A 20,927-nucleotide genomic window follows, 5' to 3' on the forward strand; every position below is an offset into this window, starting at 1 on the left:
GGAAACTATGAAACGGAAAATATTGTTAAATCGACTTCCTTTCTATTTTTAATACTCTTTGTGTTTTGAAGATTTAATACGTTTAAATTACCAATTTGTGGAGTACGTCGTTTGCGAATCAAACTTAGGTATGATCTCATTGAGCGACAGTTTTAAGATGATTTAACATCCTACATAGTACATATACCTACATCGAAGATCTTGGACCATCATAGGTAGAGTTCGTCGTACTAACTTCCAACATATGCTTGAGGACCCGATAGCAACTGCTTGCCATCTGTATTTTTCTCTTAGCTTGTCCGACATCAAATGAAGCAAGAAAATTAATTAAAATTGTATCCTTAGGTTTGAGTAGACGGTAGATAATTATTATGCTTTACTGTTAGAATAATCTGTTATGTTATATGTTTTGATTTTATTTTTGAGAGTGACGTGTGATCAAGTATGATCAAACTCTCGTATTAAATAAAGATTAAAAAAAATACGTATGTACAACATTTCATGCGTGGAGGGAACATTGAAATAAAGCTCTGTTGTTGGCAGCTAAAAACGTTTTGCTTTCCTAAAATCTATTTTTCTATATAAAACTATCGTGATAGGTGTTTAGCAATTAACTAGCACTCAACATAATATACTAATTTGTCAAACGTCGAGAATCAAACGCGGGATTTATAATGTTGAACACATTAAAACTTAATGCGCTGTTAGATTCTATGATTGGTCATTATTCAATTGTAAATAGCCGTTTAAATTCATTTTGTATTTCGATGTTTTATTTAAATTCTTAATGGGTGGTATTTGGAAATATACAGCGTGTTCAGAAAAATGATATGTGATAAGTGAGTCACTTTTGAAAAATTGTATGTGATGTTTTCGTGCCTATGAAATAAAAATTAAAAGAAAGCAATAAACTCTTAAACTAATATTAACAAAAAACCTTTGCAAAGATAAATTTAAATTTTAGACTACGGTAACTGAACGATTTATTGAATTTTGATATTTTTGAAATAAAAAAATCATAGCAAACAAAACTTAGCTATCGGATATATATATGCTATATAGTTACGAAAAATAATTCTAGTGGAGTCCGATTTTTGCTCATCTACCTAGGTAGTTATATAAATTTCTTAATTACACGTATACTAGCAAAGATTAAAAAGTTTACATCAAAGAGTTCTTATTAAAATAAGAACTCTTTGATGTATTATGTTAATTAATGTCGAAAATATAATAATTAATATAAATACATTCCGATTAATCATTAAAATATATCGAGCGGTTTTGGATTGAAACCAGTTTGAAAATTTTGAAATCCTTTGAAGTTCCGATTATTGAGATAAAGGATACAGTTACGATTTAAAACATTAATTATAAATAATCATAACTTCTTTTATTAATCTAAATGGTTTCTTGGAAAGCTCGATCAGTTCGATTAAAGTTTTCTACTGTCTAGGTAAAGAAAGTTAAAACTTAAAAAGTAGGTGATAAAATCACATACATTTTGTATTATAAGAACATAGCTTGGAAGAAATTGCTTGAAGCAATAAAGCCGCCCTTTGCATCTAATGTCCTGTCTGTGTGTGTGAAATTTGTATTTGTGTTGTATGCAATAAAGATTATAAATAAATAAATAAAAAAACATAAATGGTAAATCTTCTGACAACTCTCCTAGCTAATTGCATCTAATGCAGCATATGTAACTATATTATGTAACATTTTTTGAAACAAGTCAATAACTGCGTTAAAAACAACCGACTTCAAACTTGCACTTGCAACATTTACAAATATGTAGACAAAAATGCTCATTAAATAAAAACTACTGGGCCTATCCGAATAAAATTTTTATGGGACCAATTCGACACCATCCCGCATCGAACAAAAAAAGAATCACGTAAATCGGTTCAGAAACCACGGAGTAATCGGTGCACATACATAAAAAAAAAAAAAAACATACCGGCCGAATTGATAACCTCCTCCTTTTTTTTGAAGTCGGTTAACTAATAAAGAAATTTTTCATTTTTCATTTTCATTTCATTAATTACGTTATCTAAATTTCCAACCAATCACAAAATAAAGAGAGTACCAACCTTGATATTTTGAAATATGTACAATGATACACATTTCTATATTCACTTGCTGAAATCAGTCGTGTATTTACCTATTTCTTATTTGACTAGTTTTAAAAAGCCGTAATTTAATCATAGACACATTTTATTTTCAACTTGTTTTGGGGGATTATAATATTTAATGATAGCAGTTTTATTGACGAAGTTGAAATAATGTATTAATTTCGTTGTCCATATACGAAATTTTATTTTTGGCAGTATAAAAGATTTATAACAATTTAAATACCATTTCTATAATAGGCATCATAACAGCCATTTTCTTGTACATGTTTAACATAAAAATATAATAAAATATTCTAATATTATTCAAATTGAATACTTAATAAAGCTATTGACATAATTATTGACAAATAATTCGTATAATGACCTGTTATCGAATGCTATGGTCGATTTTAATAAAGTTTTGGTGAATTATTGACAAAAACAATGTAGAGATGACAATATAAATTATAACTAGATTCTAAATATGGCTTACCTGCTAATTAATACACATTATTCTAGTATTTTGTTACTGTTAGATTAGATAGATAATTATTGTATCCCTGTATATTAAGGTTTATTTCCCATAGTTTTTGATTTTGTTTTCATAACCTTGATTTTATTTATTTTCTTTATGATTGCGCCTTCGCGTTTAACCAGCATCGTACATGTCCTTTATTAATATGGTTGCCTGGAAGAGATTGCTTTAAGCAATAAGGCCGCCTTTTGTGCACTTACCGTATTCATGTTTTTTGTTAAATTATGTTTTTATTACTGGTACTTGTACAATAAAGTGTCATAAATAAATAAAATAAATAGTTTTGTTTTTTTGATAATTCTCACTTTAATAGTGAGTTTTATAATGTAAAGTGAAGTCACATGTCCCCTTGTGGTGTAAGGGGCAGATGCATCATACATTATACATCTGATTCACTAATGGATTTTCTTTAGGGACAAGTAGGTGATCTGCCTTTTGTGTCCTGCCAGAACGAGACATTTTTTTTCCATCGTCTCCATCGGGAATCAAACCCAGGATCCCTCGGTTCAACTCACGCGTCAACCACTGGACCAAGGATGAAGGAGGCGGTCTTTATCACATCTATATATATAAAACTCAAAGGTGACTGATATAGTGATCTATCAACGCACAGCCCAAACCACTGGACGTATCGGGCTGAAATTTGGCATGCAGGTAGATGTTAGGACGTAGGCATCCGCTAAGAAAGGATTTCCCGAAATTCTTGCGGGAACGGGGAAAAACGGGGATGCACGTACAAAGTCGTGGGCGGAAGCTAGTTACATTATAAATATGTACATATAGATGAGTTACCTACTAACTAATAAATTTTTCATTATTTTTATAACATTTGCGCAGTTAATTAATTATTATAGCACCTCATTTGTCAATCAAATAATTAACTGTTAACGTCAAAATAACAGAGATTAATAGAAACTCGCTTAGGTACACAAAAAACGATAATAAAAAAAACATCTTAATCGTTAAAATGGTCTTGTACATATTATAGTACAAGACGGGTGCGTTGACTAGTACATAACTTCTAATAGAGATTGTGAATGATAATCGTGATTTGTGATAGATTACTGTGACACAGCATCTATGACGTCCACACCTACACGAAACAAATTGTTTTCTTATAATCCAAAGGTTAAGTAGAGGTAAGTTCATTTAACTCGGCCTAATCTACAATCGAATTGCAACTTTAATGCCTAGGTATAGAATTCAAATTCGCATAAACAATGAGTAAACTCTAAAGTTTTACATGCAAATATTGAAGCTCGTATGTACATAGGAATAAGGTCGATGAAAGTTTAAGTTTTGGCCACATTAATTACGCATCACTAGGAAATCGTGTAGATAAAACCAATAAATCTTGGCGAATACTTTTAGGAAACAATTAGGCTACCGGTGTATATGAGAAATAATGATAGGTTAAGTGTCAGCCAGTTTTTTGCTTATTAATTTTTTATCTGTATGTTAATGTGTGATTGGGAATAGTTTAATTTTGAATGGAGTTTAGGAATTTGATATTTATTAATAGCATGGTTTTACTCTGTGTTCATGATATTGTGCGATATTCTTTTCTAAGTTATAAATTACTAGCTGTGTCCCGCGGTTTTACCCGCAGTGCTCAGCTCTTGTTGGTCTTAGCGTGATGATATTGATATATAGGCTATATATAAAAATGAATCGCAAAATGTGTTGGTAAGCGCATAACTCGAGAACGGCTGAACCGATTTCGATAATTCTTTTATTATTATATTCCTTGAAGTACGAGGATGGTTTTATGTAGAGAAAACGTAAGTACCACGGGCGAAGCCGGGGCGGACCGCTAGTAGGCTATATAAATAGCCTTCCTCGATGAATGGGCTATCTAACACCGAACGATTTTTTTTAAAGAAGTAGTAGTTCCTGAGATTAGTTCGTAAACAAACAAACAAACTCTTCAGCTTTATAATATTAGTATCTATAGATATAAATAGACATCACTTAAATAATCTCATTTTGGGGACTACATTCTTGTTGTACAATACATTTCGCTGATCCCTCCGTAAACATGAATATTTTGTACTTCTTATTATTTCGCGGAGTTGTAAAAAGTGTTGAAACGGAGAGCTTTTAAATTTCATATCGATTATATTGAAGTCGTAAAAGACAGATACAAATAGAATTAAAGTAGCCTTAACACTTAACCTATAAAATATTTATTTTACTATAAATAAATATTTTTTAAAAAAATATGTATCATTACAAATGATGACTGAAAAAATCTTTACGTTCTTACTATCATCTTTATCGATTAGTAGTTTTAACCACTTTTAACTGACAGATAAGCTAAACAGAGCATATCCAAAACTTGTAAAATTGGTTAATAAAATTATACCTATCTTAGGTACCACAAAAAACTAGACAGAGTTTAACTCTGGTTTTGTCGTTTTTCACATAGACAACTATTAAAGTGACAGATCCCTGGTTTAAAGTTAGACTGTGTTTAAATTGTTTTGTGGTAAGACCATACATTTTTAAATGTCGGAAACCAATAGACCAATATTAAAGTACAAATAGAAACAAATATAAATAGTGAAATAATCTTAGGTGGGTGTATATGTCAATAGTTGTTTGAGCCAAACACTCCACTTACAAATTATTCGTGACACTGATACTTCACACATGCTGATATTGTTTTTCACTCGGTTTTCCTTGTTGCTTTTGAGTAAATTTTCAATTGAGCAGAATTTTCTGTTTGTGTAAGAATATGGTAAGTATCTAAAACACTTTTGTTTTTAAGGTAAAAAGGATTAGTTGTAATAAGTGGATAGGATAGGTTAGGATTTAAAATTATATTTTTATACCGTTAGATCAAATCCTGAAGTGAAATCAAAATTCATTATTTCATCATTTAACTCAATGTGTTCGAGCTTAGAAAGACAACAAATAAAACCTTGGTATGATTTGCGACCTGAATCAATTCTTAAATGTCTAAGAAATACCATTCTAAAGGATACAGTCAGCAATTACAGTTATTAAACAGTACTTCCTAAATGTTATGGACACGATACAATACTTTTATCAGATAGTTACATACAATCATCAAGCAAAATAATACACAGGTAATATTGTACGTACCTATCTTCTTCTCAAAGTTGTCCGTTCACTTCTTCTCATTTGAAACATCGTGTTGTGACTTAATTTTGTGCTTCAATAAAGTAATAAAAAAAACCTTAATAAACAATGTCCATTTCAAATATTTTCAAAATAATATTATAAAAATATTTTGATAACAGCTTCCTATTTCTTTGTATGAACTGAACACGTGTAGACAATAATTTAGTGTCAGTACAAATCGAGCCCTTAGTTGCTGACCCTACTTGTAGCATTTAGTTCAATTACTATACTATCTGTTGCCTACGTGTCGTGCATATCATCTTACATGACCTTTATCAATACCTAGAAGGGTACAGCTGGTATTTGTTCGTGGTTATGTTTAATGTTCAGTTGTTTTACAATTAAGAAATTGTCTATAATAAGTAAGGACATAATTTTTTGGTAGGTTGATTAATGAAGGGGAGGAACATATTTATCAAAATGATATATCCATAAGTATATCCCATATCTATTCTGTGGTGACGGTCATGTGAAGACTATCTGTATTAGTAATTAATACGGATATACTTACAAATAAATTGTAAGTGAATTATAAGCTAATTATTTTTAATTTTACTAATAAATAAATTAACTTAACTTTAAACCAGATGAAGTACTGACTTGACGACAAACAACGCCGACGTAACAAAGCCGTGAATTAAGCAGCTCGGTCTGTATGGACGTCAACCCTTACCGAGCTGCTTCGCGCAGCAATTGGTTTGCGAGGCTGCTTTCTGTTAAGGGATTTCAATATCTAACCGACATTCGACAGATGTGAACTTACTTTTTATTTTTCACGCGAAATGACTTCGACTCATTGAACATTAATATTTTTGAAAACTTCAACTCGGTTCTAATGTACCATTTTATTTAAACCACACGACAGATTTTTGATTTAATGATTGATGCCTCCAATAGATCTTTTAACGGATACCCATTGCGGTCACGGACACCACGCGGATAGATTTTATAAACAAACTGATTTATACGTTTTTATGTTGGTTACATTTCGCAATTTGTGATGAGACTATGCTAAGTATAGTAAATAAATAAATAAACTAGGGTAAAGTATATATAGGTATATTGAAAATTTAATGAGAATCCAGTAAGGTAAACATAGAAACAATAAAGGAAACACGAAATGTTTTCTATATTTTTTTTATGCCTGGCGCAGATTTCATAAGTTTTTCATTCATAAGATCCTTCTCCTTGCGATTACGAACACAACAAAAAATAATAATTATCGAAATCGGTCCAGACTCCAGTCGTTCACGCTTGATGCCGTGACGTGACCAAGGGAAATAGTGATTCATTTTTATTATATACCTACATAGTAGGTAAGTATAGAGATAAATTCTTAATTCATTTTAACTTTTAAGCGTGTGGCTAAATTTTTGTTTACTAAGTATCACTAATGAATACATTATAAATTATAATACATTCACAATATTATGTTCATTAGCTCCTAAAATATTTAAATTAGCTGATAAAAATGGAGACAAGTAAATTACAGACTTTTAAACGAATTTATGAAGCGATTTCTGAATATATTCACGACTAATTTAGTGAATTCACTAGTAATAAGGTTAATCATAAGATAAAGAAAAAGCTTTATCAATTATAAGCATACTAGCTTTCCGCCCGCGGCTTTGCCCGTGTTTTCAAAGAAAAACCCGCATAGTTCCCGTTCCCGTGGGATTTTCGGGATAAAACCTATCCTATGTGTTAATCCAAGTTACCCTCTACATGTGTGCTTAATTTCATTGTAATCGGTTCAGTAGTATTTTCGTGAAAGAGTAACAAACACACGCATACACATCCTCACAAACTTTCACATTTATAATATTAGTAGGAGTAGGATTTTTGGCACATTTTATCAATGATATTATATTATCCCATTGAGCCCCAAGTGGCCCGATCGGCCCAATACACAATAGATTTTCTATTGTGTCTGTCGTTCCGGGGCCTGAGTTATTACATAGAAAATATCATTGCATTTTATACTATAAACCAAATAAACGTCAAGATAAAACATTTACGAATGTCTAGCAAGTCATTTGTTCACATATGAATTATTTTACTGTTTTAAATCCGTTAAATATTTCTAACTTGTACAGATCATAAACAATTAGACAGTACATGCGCATGCGCAAGCAAATGACGAATGATTGAACGTCTCTCATTTGAGTGCCCCCGACCGTCGTCGGACAAATCTTCAAATCAAAACTCGAAGACGCATCGCTGGTTTTTTGGTTTTAATCAATCATTGTGTGTTGCTGTATGTTTATTACAAGTTTGGTTTTTTATAATGTTTTGTCAAAAATTTATTGAAAAAATTCGGAGAAATTTCTATTGAATTTGTTCAACAGTTCCAGAGGTACCTATTTCAAACAAAAAATATAATACTATTATCACTTACTTCATTATAAAATTAATGGGATGACTAATGAAGTCACTGGGTTTGTAAACCTTGTGATAGCTTCAGTGGTACTTAGTCTTCAATGAAGCAATAATTAGCATATTCCAACTGAGACATTCTAGATTTTTTATCTCATGTCTAGAATTCTCAAACCGACGATTTTTATAAAAAAGACTATGTGTTGCGCCAGGAAATGCTTGTGTTTTTACACGAATACGTCTCTAAATAGGCACAGTTTTAAACACCGTTTTAATTGTAAGCTGCCTGTTTAACTGGCAGTTATTTATCTTAGCGTAAGTTATATCCAGACATGTAATTAAACAGGGAAAAATATTAAGGTTTTTATTTTTTACATTCAAATAATGAGAAGTCACAAGTTATTTTCAAAAACTTTTAGTATTATTGTTATGTATATAACCTATTTTATACTGTTAATTTCCATCGAAATCCGTCTTAGTTTTTACGTAAAAGAGTAAAAAATGCTTACAAATTTTCGCGTTTATAATATTAGTATCAAATTAGTATATAAGGTTAAAATAATCAATTATAATATTTAAACATGTCTGCAAACGAAAGCTTATCCATACAAACCGCTAAATAGACTCATAAGTCATAATCGTGTATGTAAACCATACTAATCCTAAACACGTGGGTGCACACGTAGGTTGGTTTAGCAAGCCTCGTCAATCTTGGATTGTTCTAACTGTACGAGAAACAGTTGAAATGTGATGGTTATGACAAATGATGGTATCTGTTCATTTTATATGTACTAATCTATATTGTAACGGATTTCAGGTGTAATGGATTATTTTAAAACATGTTTGTTTGTCTTAGGAGATTACACATCACAAACATACATTAATTGAAATTTGTTACTTAAAAAGTTTGATACAGTTTACTCATGAAAATGAAACAGACAGACTGAATAACTTTAGAATTAATATTATTACATGAATTTCAAGAGCAATAATATAAAATATTAAAATGAATAGTTGTCATAAACGATAACTGCAATACTATATTACCTACACCTACATACGAGTGAGCCATAATCATATATTTACAGGATTATATTTATAAAACTAAAATATTATGAGGAAATCTTAGTCATTGAATCCTAGTGTGCAACATCATTGCGTATATTTAAACAACATTTTCAACCGACTTCAAAAAAAGGAAGTTCTCAATGCGACTGTATTGCTTTTTGTGTTTGTTACCTCTGAACTTTTGACTGGACGAATCGATTTTTATGATTCTTTTTGCATTTGAATGCCTGTGCCTTACGATTGATCCCCTTTAAATTTTTTCTACTTCTGCCCATTTCAAGGCTGTTTATTTTTTGTAATTCTCTTTTTCATTAAAAAAAATCATTCTATATGGTTCATAAATTATTGAATAATTGGCTTTAAAAAGATACCTGAAACTAACAAATGTAAAAAAAATACCTCCATGAAACAATATACACTTTTAACCTTTTATTTTAATCGCCACGATTAAGCCCTGAAACAAATCGTTTTAAATAACTCTTAGGAAACCAGTATAAATAGATGACTTGTTTTACGACACGCGTTTATATACATTTATCTCCAAATTTAAAGATCAATTTTTTATCCCAAGAATTAGCTTGGGATATTATGTGTTTACGGGTGACATTCGTTGTACATATATACTGTAGCCTGTATTAATTGGCAACTTGCCAAATTGTATATTCTCTGTATCGCAAATTTATTCGGTTTTTTGCATGTTCTATTTACGGTGGATTTATTTAGGGACATTATTTAATAGATTATTGTAAAAAATGTTTTTGGTTGTGTATTGGTGATGTGAAATAATAGTAAAGTTTCCAAATTGAATAAACATTCCATTTATGGTTATTACTAGCTTTCCACCCGCGGCTTCGCCCGCGCAGTCAACGAAAAACCCGCGTAGTTCCCGTTCCCGTGGGATTTCTGGGATTGCGTCATTTTCCCGGGATAAAAAGTAGCCTATGTCCTTTCTCGGGTATCAAAATATCTCCATACCAAATTTCATGAAAATTGGTGCAGTAGTTTAGGCGTGATTGAGTAACAGACAGACAGACAGAGTTACTTTCGCATTTATAATATTAGCACAGACTAATAATAATATACTACGTACATACAAATATTAGTATGGATTGACTAGCTGTACACCGCTGTCTCACCCGCATTGCTCCGCTCCTGTTGGTCTTAGCGTGATGATAATATATAGCCTACTAGCTACCGCCCGCGGCTTCGCCCTCGTGGTGTTTTGGTAAAAGGTAGCCTATGTTCTTTCTCAGGGTCTAAAGATTATCTGTGCCAAATTTCATCAAAATCGGTTGAGAGGTTTAAGCGGGAAAGCGTAACAGACAGACAGAGTTACTTTCGCATTTATAATAGTAGGGATAGTCTTCCTCGATAAATGGGCTATCTAACACCGAAAGAATTTTCCACATCGGACCAATCTGATACCGATCAAATGATATAATGACCATATTGAAAACATTCTTTAAACTCTAAGGACCTAGTTTTACTAAATTCCACTACATATAAAACACATCCACTATGAACTAACTTCCCTTAGTTGCTAATACAAAATAATTATAAAATACCACTTTAAACGGTGTCTAGAAAATTCTCTAAAACATAGACTTAATCATGCATAGAGAACTTAACCTAAAATAATTATAATCGTGTAATAAATCGTCCGCTTAGACATTGTGGTCTGTGGTACACGTCACTTCAAGGCTAGATCTTATATCTGAACTGTGATATCTAGATGGTATATACAGTATCGACTAAAGTACATAGGTTTTTGCGATGAAATATTCCCTGCTAGTAAAATAGTATAAAACTGTTTACTAGAACCTAGACAGTCATAATTAATAATCTTTTAATAAATAATCTGTTTCTACTTTTCTTTTTAACTTTCGGTGATTCGGCGAGGATTTCGGTTAAAAAAAATGTGTGCGTGTACTAGTGTACAAACGTAAGAAGTGAAACTTCTTTATGACCTTATTTTTCAAAAAATAATTTACTATATGCAACTTTACAGAAATACGTCGAATCACGCGTGGTAGGGATAAGAAAAAGATGGCGCGTAACGGAAAAATGTTACACCAAATTTTTTTCCAACCCCGATAAAGAAGTTTCACTTCAAAACATTATCTTGGTTTAATTTCAGACATCTTTATATAAATTACAAATTTTTGTGGTTTTTAATATATTTTTCAACTCAGTCACACGTAAATTAATATACCTACAGTAGAGGAAACTGGAAAATCACAATAATTTGGTTCCTATTTAACTAGTTATATAAAAAAAATAATAAAAAATAATTTGGAAAATCCAAAAGTGCACGCTTCATAATTTTTTTTTAATAAATATTTATCTATTATTATTTTTGTTTATTTAATAACAATTAAACCACATCGAATCAGACCCTGAAAAATGAAAGGGTTCTATTCCTGAGCATACTCAAGCGTAAGAGAAAAAAAAAGACTCGATTAGTAAAGTATTTCGGTCGCTATCGTGTTAACAAGAAAAAGGATCCGCACATACAGACACACGGACGTCCAAGACAGAACTTTTTTAAACTGTTTTTTAACTAGTTTAAATAACAAAAATGACATCAAAAATATCATGAACGTTAAAAATAGTGTTTTTTCTTAATATGTGTGTGTATGTATTATCTTACAAGTGCAATGTATGATACATAAAGACATTTTAAGTTTGAAAAATCAGATGTTTTGCGCGAAGTGACAGTAGTACCACAACAATATACAGATACATACAGTAAGGAAACTTCATACAAAATGTTCGAAATGGCTCCCCCCCCATCAAGCGTGTTTACAAGGGTATTGAGGGGGATCGATAGTAGCGGGTGACACATCCACAGATTTTGAATATAGTATGGAAAAAAGTTTAAAGTGATGTCAATTCACATTAAATAAATATCGATTGTTTCAGTTTGTAGCCCTTTCAATAAATATATTTGTAAATACCATATCTGACTACAAGTTAAAAAGAGACTATTTTTTAATTTCTATAACTAGATATGGCAGTATGAGTTTTATATTATGTTGACATATTTTCTATCAAAATGATAGCTACAAATAGTACCTATTAGGAGTCCAGTCTGTTTAAAGATCGCATCTATTTTTTACGCAATCTAGAAGAGCACGAAAATATAAAAAAAGGAAACCTTAAAAAAATCTTGTTTAAATTTATGTGCATAATTACGTAAATATTAGGGAAGAAAAAGATAGATATTATAATTATTGTATTTTTATCGATAGGTGGCGTCTCCACATTGTCAAGCACTAAGCCTGTCAAACTATTTTCTTTTTCTTCCTAAAACAAAAAGGTAGAGGTTCTATGCTCGTATAATAATAATTTTAATTTATTTTTGCATATTTTGTGTTTTTTAATTTAATTTAATTTATCGTTTTAAAAATAATTTAGTAGGTATACCTACATACAAGTATTGTAAATTCTGGTTTAAAATAATTATTGAATATATTATGTATAATACAAATATCAAGCATTATAAATAATTTAGGTACATTAGGCCTTCGGCGTCCATAACAAAACTAGATTTCGAAATATAGCACTGATAAAAACGTATTTACTTTTACAAACTGTATTAATTCGGATTGTTTCTTCTTGTAAATTCATATTTAGGCTACACCATTTTTGTATTTTAACGGGTTTTAATCTCCAAATTACCACAAAATCAACTGTGAAAAAAAGCAAACAGAAATATACAGGCCGAATTGATAACCTTCTCCTTTATTTTTCAAGTCGGTTAAATATCAAAAAGTAACAGCCCTATAGCTATACGTCATAATTTTATGGGGGGGCTTAGTTTCCTAACTGTATGTACGTAGTATATATCTGTCAACTGTGGTAGTACCCACCTCAACGCTTCGCTTATGAGGCGTGCAATAATCTCATAATATAATATTTAACTAGTACTTACCTACTTGTAACATCTAGGAATATTAGTTATTACTCTCTAATCCATTCATATAATGAACTCCTATTGTTCTGAAAACTGTTGAAATTTAAATTATTCCGTCTAGAAGAGCCAATTCAAAAAGCCTTGCATATATACTTGTATACTTCCTCAAAATAAAAGATAAGGCAGGCGCCTTTTATCTTGGCTTAATTATAATTATTTATCCGGTTGTCACATAAAAACTGTTGAGGATTCAATGCAGATGCGTGGCCTCTAGAGATAAGTGAAAAAGGTAAATAAATGCGATTATTATAAGGAAACTTTCAAATGTATAGGTATGAGACGCTTCCTTGGCTTGAAATTTTTTCTTAATTAAAAATGAAACAGATTGATTGTATATTGATTGTAGATTGATTGTACAGATTTGATTGTACTTGAAGATAGTATTTGTTTTGAAACTTGTTGTAAGTGTGTATTTTCAAATTTCATTTATATAAGTTTTCAAAACTAGTTAAATAACTAGTTTATTATGTAATGATTTCTAAGCTTAAAACTATACATGTATGTGTTTAAGTGATGACTCTGACTCTGTTTATCTTATTTGTTAGTATGTTTAGTTCATATGTTATGGTATTGTATATTGTGTATAGCGACATCTATCGGAAATTTACTGAATTCTAAGGTCGTCCCGCCCGCCCAAATGTTACAAAATCCTGAAATAACCTACTTTCCTGTTGGTTAGCATAGATGTCGCTACATACTTTGTATTATAGTAGAATTTGATTTCAATTTATAACACAAAATAAGGTGATAAAAATAGGCATAATTTTTTTTTGTATGCGTCTGAGTCTTTCCTTAAAATGTCGTCAGATTTTGTTGAAATTGAACAAACCTACTTAACTACTTACAAAATGAACATAGTATATCACATGTTATTTATTGTATTTAAGCACTATTTATGGCTATGGATATCGATCAGGTAATTCATATGTATGGTAATTGTTTCTATTAAAATCTGTCAAAAACAGGAATCAGGAAGGAGTCAGAAAATTAAGTTTAGTCAGTCCAATTTACTGCTTTGTTACTTTTTAATATCAGGTTCATTGCTGATCGCAGTCATACTTTTTCATGATTCCGAAATGTATTTAAAAATGATTTAAAGTTCATTAAAAGAACAAAGAAAGATCAGCCAGCCAACACGCAATTCGTTTCGAATGAAACGTATATCAGGTTTCCTAAATCAAAGTAAAAATTCTCATAATACGCAAACACAGGACGTAAATTTTCTGTTTCGTTGCTTTTAATATAATTTTATGCCTTAGTCGGTATTGTTGTAAGAGATCAAAGGGGCCGGCTTCTGGCTTGTAACTAATCCGATAGCGTCTCTGAAACCTCTGCGGTTTTTGCACTTGAAAACTTCTGTAAATAATAATTTAAACGAAATAATTTATCATTTTAATTAAACGCGGATTTGATAAACCGCACGATTTATTTTTGACAAATTAGCGATCATAACGCTTCGCTCGTTAAGCGGTGTATTCTTGGACACAATATTTTAATATGTTTTTTGGTACCTAATCACGAACGTTTTTCATTGCAAAAACACACGTAAACAGTTTGGACATATAATAATTTCAATAAAGTTATTTGTCAAGCTCTGTTTTATAAAAAAAAAGCAAAAAATATGGAAATGGCTATTAGGCAACTGTTTAATTATGATAGTGAGCGTACAACGTACACGTACCGATCTTATAGAATGTAGATAAATGCTAAGCTTTTCTGTCCTAATTGTCCCGTGTAGGAACTAGGATAGCAAATAGCGTAAGATGACGTGAAAAAAAAAACTTAAGTAAAGAGATATTTATTGAAACGTTAATTCTGTTTCCCTAGTGATATGTAATAACCTAATAAACACATTACCCTCCCGTGCCCCAGTCGGGTAAAAATACACTTTCAAAGGCAGAAGCTTATTATTAATAGGTTGATGATAACTGCGTTGATGACAAACGAAAATTTCAAAGTAAATTTCACATCTCGTAGTTAATAAAGTACTGTCTCAGTTTATTCCAATGTTTGACGTTGACAAATTATATAAAACTGTACCTTGTCGAATATAAAATGAGGGCGGATGTAAGAATTGCTGACCCAATTTCCAATTTCACTGTTTTCATAATTAATCGTCATTTGTGTGAAATTAATGCGATGAACATTGAGCGGTGTGAAATCTTGAATTGGATTCATAGATTAAATAAAAAAAAGAGCGTGTGTCGAGCACACGTGTCAGAAGTGAAATTTCTTTGGCAAAGATGAAGATGAAGAAGATTCAAAGATAGATAAATATAAAAATATATATAATTCTATTATCAAACAAATGACACATGAATAGTTAAAGTTTTTGCATAGTTTTTTTTTTCCAAAAACTAAAAGAAAAAAGGGTAAATATTCAAGTCTTTTAATAGTAGGGATGTAACGATACATGATTTTGCCGATACGATACCGATACCGATATTTGTAGTAATGTATCGGCGATACCGATACCGATACCGATATCGATGGCTTGGTAGAAAAATAAATAGTGAATTATGCTATTATGTTAATCGTATTCTTTTAAATAAAAATGCCAAATCAAAATCAACAAAAACATTTATTTTAGTATTATTATTTTACAAAGTCAGTTAAACTTTAAGTAATACACATACAATCAGTACCTAATAAAAGTTTACTATTGGTAGAGTTTTTTCAGAAAACAAAGTGCGCACGCGCGGGCGGCATCCCGCATCGTTCATTGGGTAATGGGCGCGGTTTTTTGAATTGTTTGATATCGGTATCGCTTGTTTTATTATCGGCGATACCGATATATCGGCTTGCCGATTATATCGGCCGATATATCGGTATCGGTATCGGTATCGTTACATCCCTATTTAATAGTATTAATAACGATGGGGGTAGTAATGCATATGCATCTGCTTTTGTTTATACTGCAAGTACGTCTAGCTATTACCTGTCAGGATCTTAAAATGCACATTGTTGTAGAGCACTCTGACTGCAGAATTTTTTTTATCCCCTATCAACTCTCCTGTTAAAATCCTACATGTATCACAGGACTATTTAAAAAGTTACATCATATTGTATAATTGATTAAAAATAAAAATTCAATTTCTTCTTCTCATCTTTTAACGCAATCTTAAGAGATAGGTCTAATGAAGCACAAACCTCTATTTAAAATTCTGAGCTAGAAAATTTTACTCGGTAGGTTATTATTATCAGTCTAGATATCTTTTCCACTACAGGAACGCCATCTACGACATAATCCATCGCGCTGACCCAGTGCTTCCCTATCATTAATAAAAATACGTACGTTATCACTTACAATAAAGCTCCGCATTCATATTTACACATACATGTACACATTTTTTAGCAATAAAGTTGAATCAACTTGTTAAAAAGTTGCTGTCTACTTCTTGCTAAAACAACGTGTTGCAGAGTTGATATCGTATATTGATATTTTTACACCCGAGAACGGTCATTTCAACAAAGTTTCCAGCAACATTCCTGATCAACTGTTGCTCAACTAATGTTGATTTAACGAAACTTAAATAAATCTTTTCAAATTCACTTCGCCTATATTCAGACTCAAGACTTGGTGAATATACTGTGTAAACGAGGCTTGAATAAATCTTTCTTTAATGTACCAAATACCATACAGTCTCGCCAATGTCTAGTGTAAGTTTACTATTTTTTTTTCATTATTGATATTTGACATTGACATTTGTTCCAGGGTTGCCAGATATAGCGCACAGCATGCGCGGCGTCACGTGACAGATGGCGTCGGACGCGCGCGCGCGCTCCCCGCAAGATGGCGTCCGAAGGAGACGCGACAACAGGTCCCCTGTATTAACCTTTTTGATTTTTTTATTAGATTAGGTTTTTGGAAAATTCATTTAATTGGTTAATGAATGTAATGTAAATAGTGGACTGGATACTTTACACTGCATACTGGATAATTTACACTACATATTAATTTTTATTTATTCATATAAATCTATGTATATAATAAAACTGTTGAATTTGTTTATTTTCTGTTGCTTTTTTTCACGGTAAAACTACTGGACTGGTTTTTGATGAAATTTTATGTTTTAATAGCTATTATTCGTCGGCATCATTTGAATAGACTGGTAATTTGAATTTGAATCTACGCACACACGAACTACGTCGCGGGCACAGCTAGTATTATAAAATAAAGACTGTTATTTTTAAAGTTACATTATTGTAAATTTAGTAATTCATTGTAAATTTATTAAATTGCCAGAAAAAATTCTCGGTAAAATTCTTGAAAATCTGTGATAAAGAACTAAAGCCGAAAGTATATTTGTGGAAGTTACATGTTTTTTATTTATGTTTGTATCACAGTTAAAACGTCTGAATAACATGTGTGAGTCAGTGCATTAAGAATAAATACTTCAATACTAATGATATTTCACGTGTAGGCAGTATGGAGGTGTAAGCGCGCGAGTGTTTGCACTTTGATTTAAAACAATTTGTCTTTCCTTTTATCTGGCGAGACAATTCATGGAATTCAATAAATAATCAGATTCTTTGTCCCTTGCAACAAGATATGACATGTAAACATTGGCGCGAGGTCGACCTATTGCCAAATTGCCAACGTTCACCTATTTATACTCGAAGAGTCTTCCGTCTGTCTGTCTGCCACCTGCCGTCCTCACGCGGTTGCCGCGAATTCTTGCACTTGGACGCAAATATCTCAGCAGTCAGTTTACATACGACGTCCATCATAAAACTCTCGCCTCAATCTCCGTTCTCGACCGTCTATATCTACAAAGAGAACGCAGATGCGAATCATCTGCTCCGATATAATTCGATTGGAGTGGGTCGCGGGGAATCCTCCCGGAATTCAGCCACGAGTTGCGGGGGAAGTTCGTCCGCTCTAAATCCGTCACACTCGCCGTCCGACCGCTTGGCGGGCAGCACGTTACGCTAAATATATCGGCGTTTGCGCAGGTCGCCGTACGTGACTCTGGGCGCGGTGCGATACACGGTACGCCGAGCTCCTCCGCCGCGGGCCTGCCCTTGCCGCTGCTGCTCCGGGGAGGCGGTGGCGGCGTGCCTCGGCCGCGCCAAGCCGGACCGCCGCACGCTGGAGCGTCTCCAGCGCCGCCTGGGCCGCGGCTCGCGCGATGAGCGGCCCTCGCGCCAGCAGCGCCTGAAGGACTTCACCGAGCGGCTCATGCCCCGCTCGCACGCCGCTCCGACCCCGCCGCCTCCGCCTCCGCCGCCGCCTCCTCCTCACACAGCGCCCATCCTGCCTCCTGTCCCGCCGCCGCGCTCGCGGCATCGACACAGCCCACCGCGCGGTGTCTCCGTAGACCGTTGTGATGACTTTGATACTGATAAAATTACACTAGTGCGCGTCGAACCCCGTTCGATTGTGGGTTCATATGCCCAAAAAACAATACCGTATCGAAGTGCATCATTCTCTCAAGGGGACTTTGTGCAAGACAAGTACTATCGCGGTAAACAGCCGTCGATTTTTGATTTCGGTAAACGCGTTTCGAAAACAGACAGTGCGCGTCGTGATGATTCCGCGAGTGTAACTGAAGAAAATGTGACTGAAGGTGGTTCTGTTGCATCGGTCGATTCCGCGGTAGGTTCGGATGAAGGATTACTTGCGCATGCGCTGCCGTCTGCGCGATCTCCGCCACCTGACGCTTTACATAAACAATTAGGTGCGCGTTCATTGACGCATCCATTGCCGCGCCGCGTGCCTCCTGTGCGGGAGGAGGACTCGACCGATGCGGGTGGCAGTTTACCCGCGTTAATGCCACCGCGTGTATTGCACGAACTTCGCGAAGAGAGTGACGGTTCTCAAGCTGACAGTGCGCAGGCGCACAGTGAGGGCACTTCGCCCTTAGAACCTTCTCAACCTTTCGCATTCCCACCTCTTCCCGCAATTCCTTCAAACGCGTGTGCTAATGTGGACTGTGAGTGTGCTAGTTTTCCAACTGTTATAGAATCAGCTAGTGAGTTGGATAGTTCAGTGCCGATCCCCGTACCCGTGTACGAGTGCATAGTGAAACAGTGGTCGAAGGATACACAGCCAGAAGAGGCGCAACGTTCTGATGCAGCTTCAGATGGATCTTTAGACCGGGACAAAGAGGATGAAATCATAACAAGTGAGCAAGTTGCCCATTTACTAGCAGCCGTTCAAAACCCATGTACGCCCGCCCCTATTGGCACTAGAGAGAGGCGTAGGCCATTAGATAAAACAAAGAGAAGAAAAGGCATTTACATTACAACGGCTAGCGATGATGGGGGTGATGATCCTCCACCACCGGTTAATGGCTGTAACAGAGAAAGTAGTGACGCCTCGCTGCAGGACATGAGATTGTCAGCAGAAACGAGAACGTCATCTGTACTTGGTGATAAATCAGACGATTCGTGCACTAACGGACCTCCAAGTCCAAGTGAAACCGCTCCAATGTGGTCGAAAACGGATGATGTTAGAGCTAGGCGAGCTAGATTTTCGCAACAAAGCTCGGACGAAAAAGAGGAGGAAGTATATAGAGTGCGCAGAAAATATGGGGTCACGTCACGGGGTGATTCTCCTTCAGAAGCTGAAAGCGATTCATGTTCGCGTGATCGCACTGCTTCTCCATCTCCATTCAGCCCTTCCGACACATCTGACGTGGAAGCCAAGAGGCAGCAGTTCACGAGGCCTTTCGGCAGAAATTTAGAAGCCCCCTCTAGCAGATCAGTAGAAATGGGCCGTAGAAGTTTTTCAGACGCAACAGTGCCAAGTCGTAAAATAAGTGCTGGAGCGGCTCCCACGTCAGGACGACCGAAGGGAGCACACACACACGTAAGAGCTACGTCGTCACCGTCCAAATTGGCTGGAGTTAAACCTGGAACCGATCTGCTCGCTGAACTTTTGCGCGGCAGCTCTGAAGCACTCTCCAATTCTTCAACATTCGACAACGTCATCCTCACCCTGCACCAACATAACGTGAGTACATTTTTATATTATGTAGCATTTAATGCAGTTGAAATTTTGAATAACAACAGCGCAGGCATATGCGTTATTTCATAATATTTTCCACGCAAATAGCGTTAGCGCTTGTATAAATGCCAAAATTTATACGGATGTACTCAGTAGATTATTTCGCACGTCATTGAATTTCGTTTAAAGCGAATAATTTTTGTTACGGTTCCTCTTAATCCACGATCAGTATCAGGGCCGGTACGTTATTCGACAAACTGGCCAATGCCGCATGATTCACGCAACAGCTGTTTCAAAAAACATAAAAATCTTGAGGGCAATTGTATATAAATATAACACTGAACTTCATTATTTTATTAGTTTCGTGAAATTTCGCGGCTTTCGGTTTAAAACACTTATGAATGCTATGCTAAAACTGTCTACATTATTGTTGCAGCACAATACACACTTGTATTCATGGTATGTTAATTCATAGCAGAAGCAACACACGAATCTTATTTCCATTCTTTATTTTATATTTTTCATATATGAACTTATTTAAAGTTATAATATCAAATTCTAATATATTCCACATTATTTTTGAAATACATAGAGTTGTAGATAATCGTATAATTTTAATATAAAAATTAATCAAAATCGAATGAGAAATTAATCTTATTAAAGCAATATAAAAAATGTGAATGAAAAGTATCAGTGCAGTATCTGATTAATTTTCTGACTTTCACTGCTATCGCTCTCGATTACAAAATATTTTTATTGACAATT

At 33.9% G+C, this 20,927-nt stretch overlaps 1 protein-coding gene across 5 annotated transcripts in view; it reads left to right on the forward strand.

Annotated features, from left to right (window-relative positions):
* The window catches only part of LOC149899763 (rho guanine nucleotide exchange factor 17), a 113,834-nt gene that overhangs the window by 19,787 nt on the left and 73,120 nt on the right, over nt 1–20,927 (forward strand). For 4 of the 5 annotated variants that reach the window (XM_090113489.1, XM_090113488.1, XM_090113486.1 and 1 more), the window contains exons 2-3: nt 16,926–17,031; nt 18,167–20,168. In XM_090113489.1, coding sequence (XP_089969615.1) covers nt 16,970–17,031; nt 18,167–20,168 — 2,064 coding nt within the window. In that variant the 5' untranslated portion in view covers nt 16,926–16,969. Of the gene's footprint in view, nt 1–16,925; nt 17,039–18,166; nt 20,169–20,927 lie in introns of all 5 variants that reach the window. The other variant, XM_090113490.1, reaches the window with a different exon arrangement.

This window comes from Colias eurytheme, chromosome 20 (assembly GCF_061535395.1).
Source record: "Colias eurytheme isolate Ceu_HAF_F1 chromosome 20, ilColEury1 Martin Lab GWU primary, whole genome shotgun sequence".
Lineage (NCBI taxonomy): Eukaryota > Metazoa > Arthropoda > Insecta > Lepidoptera > Pieridae > Colias > Colias eurytheme.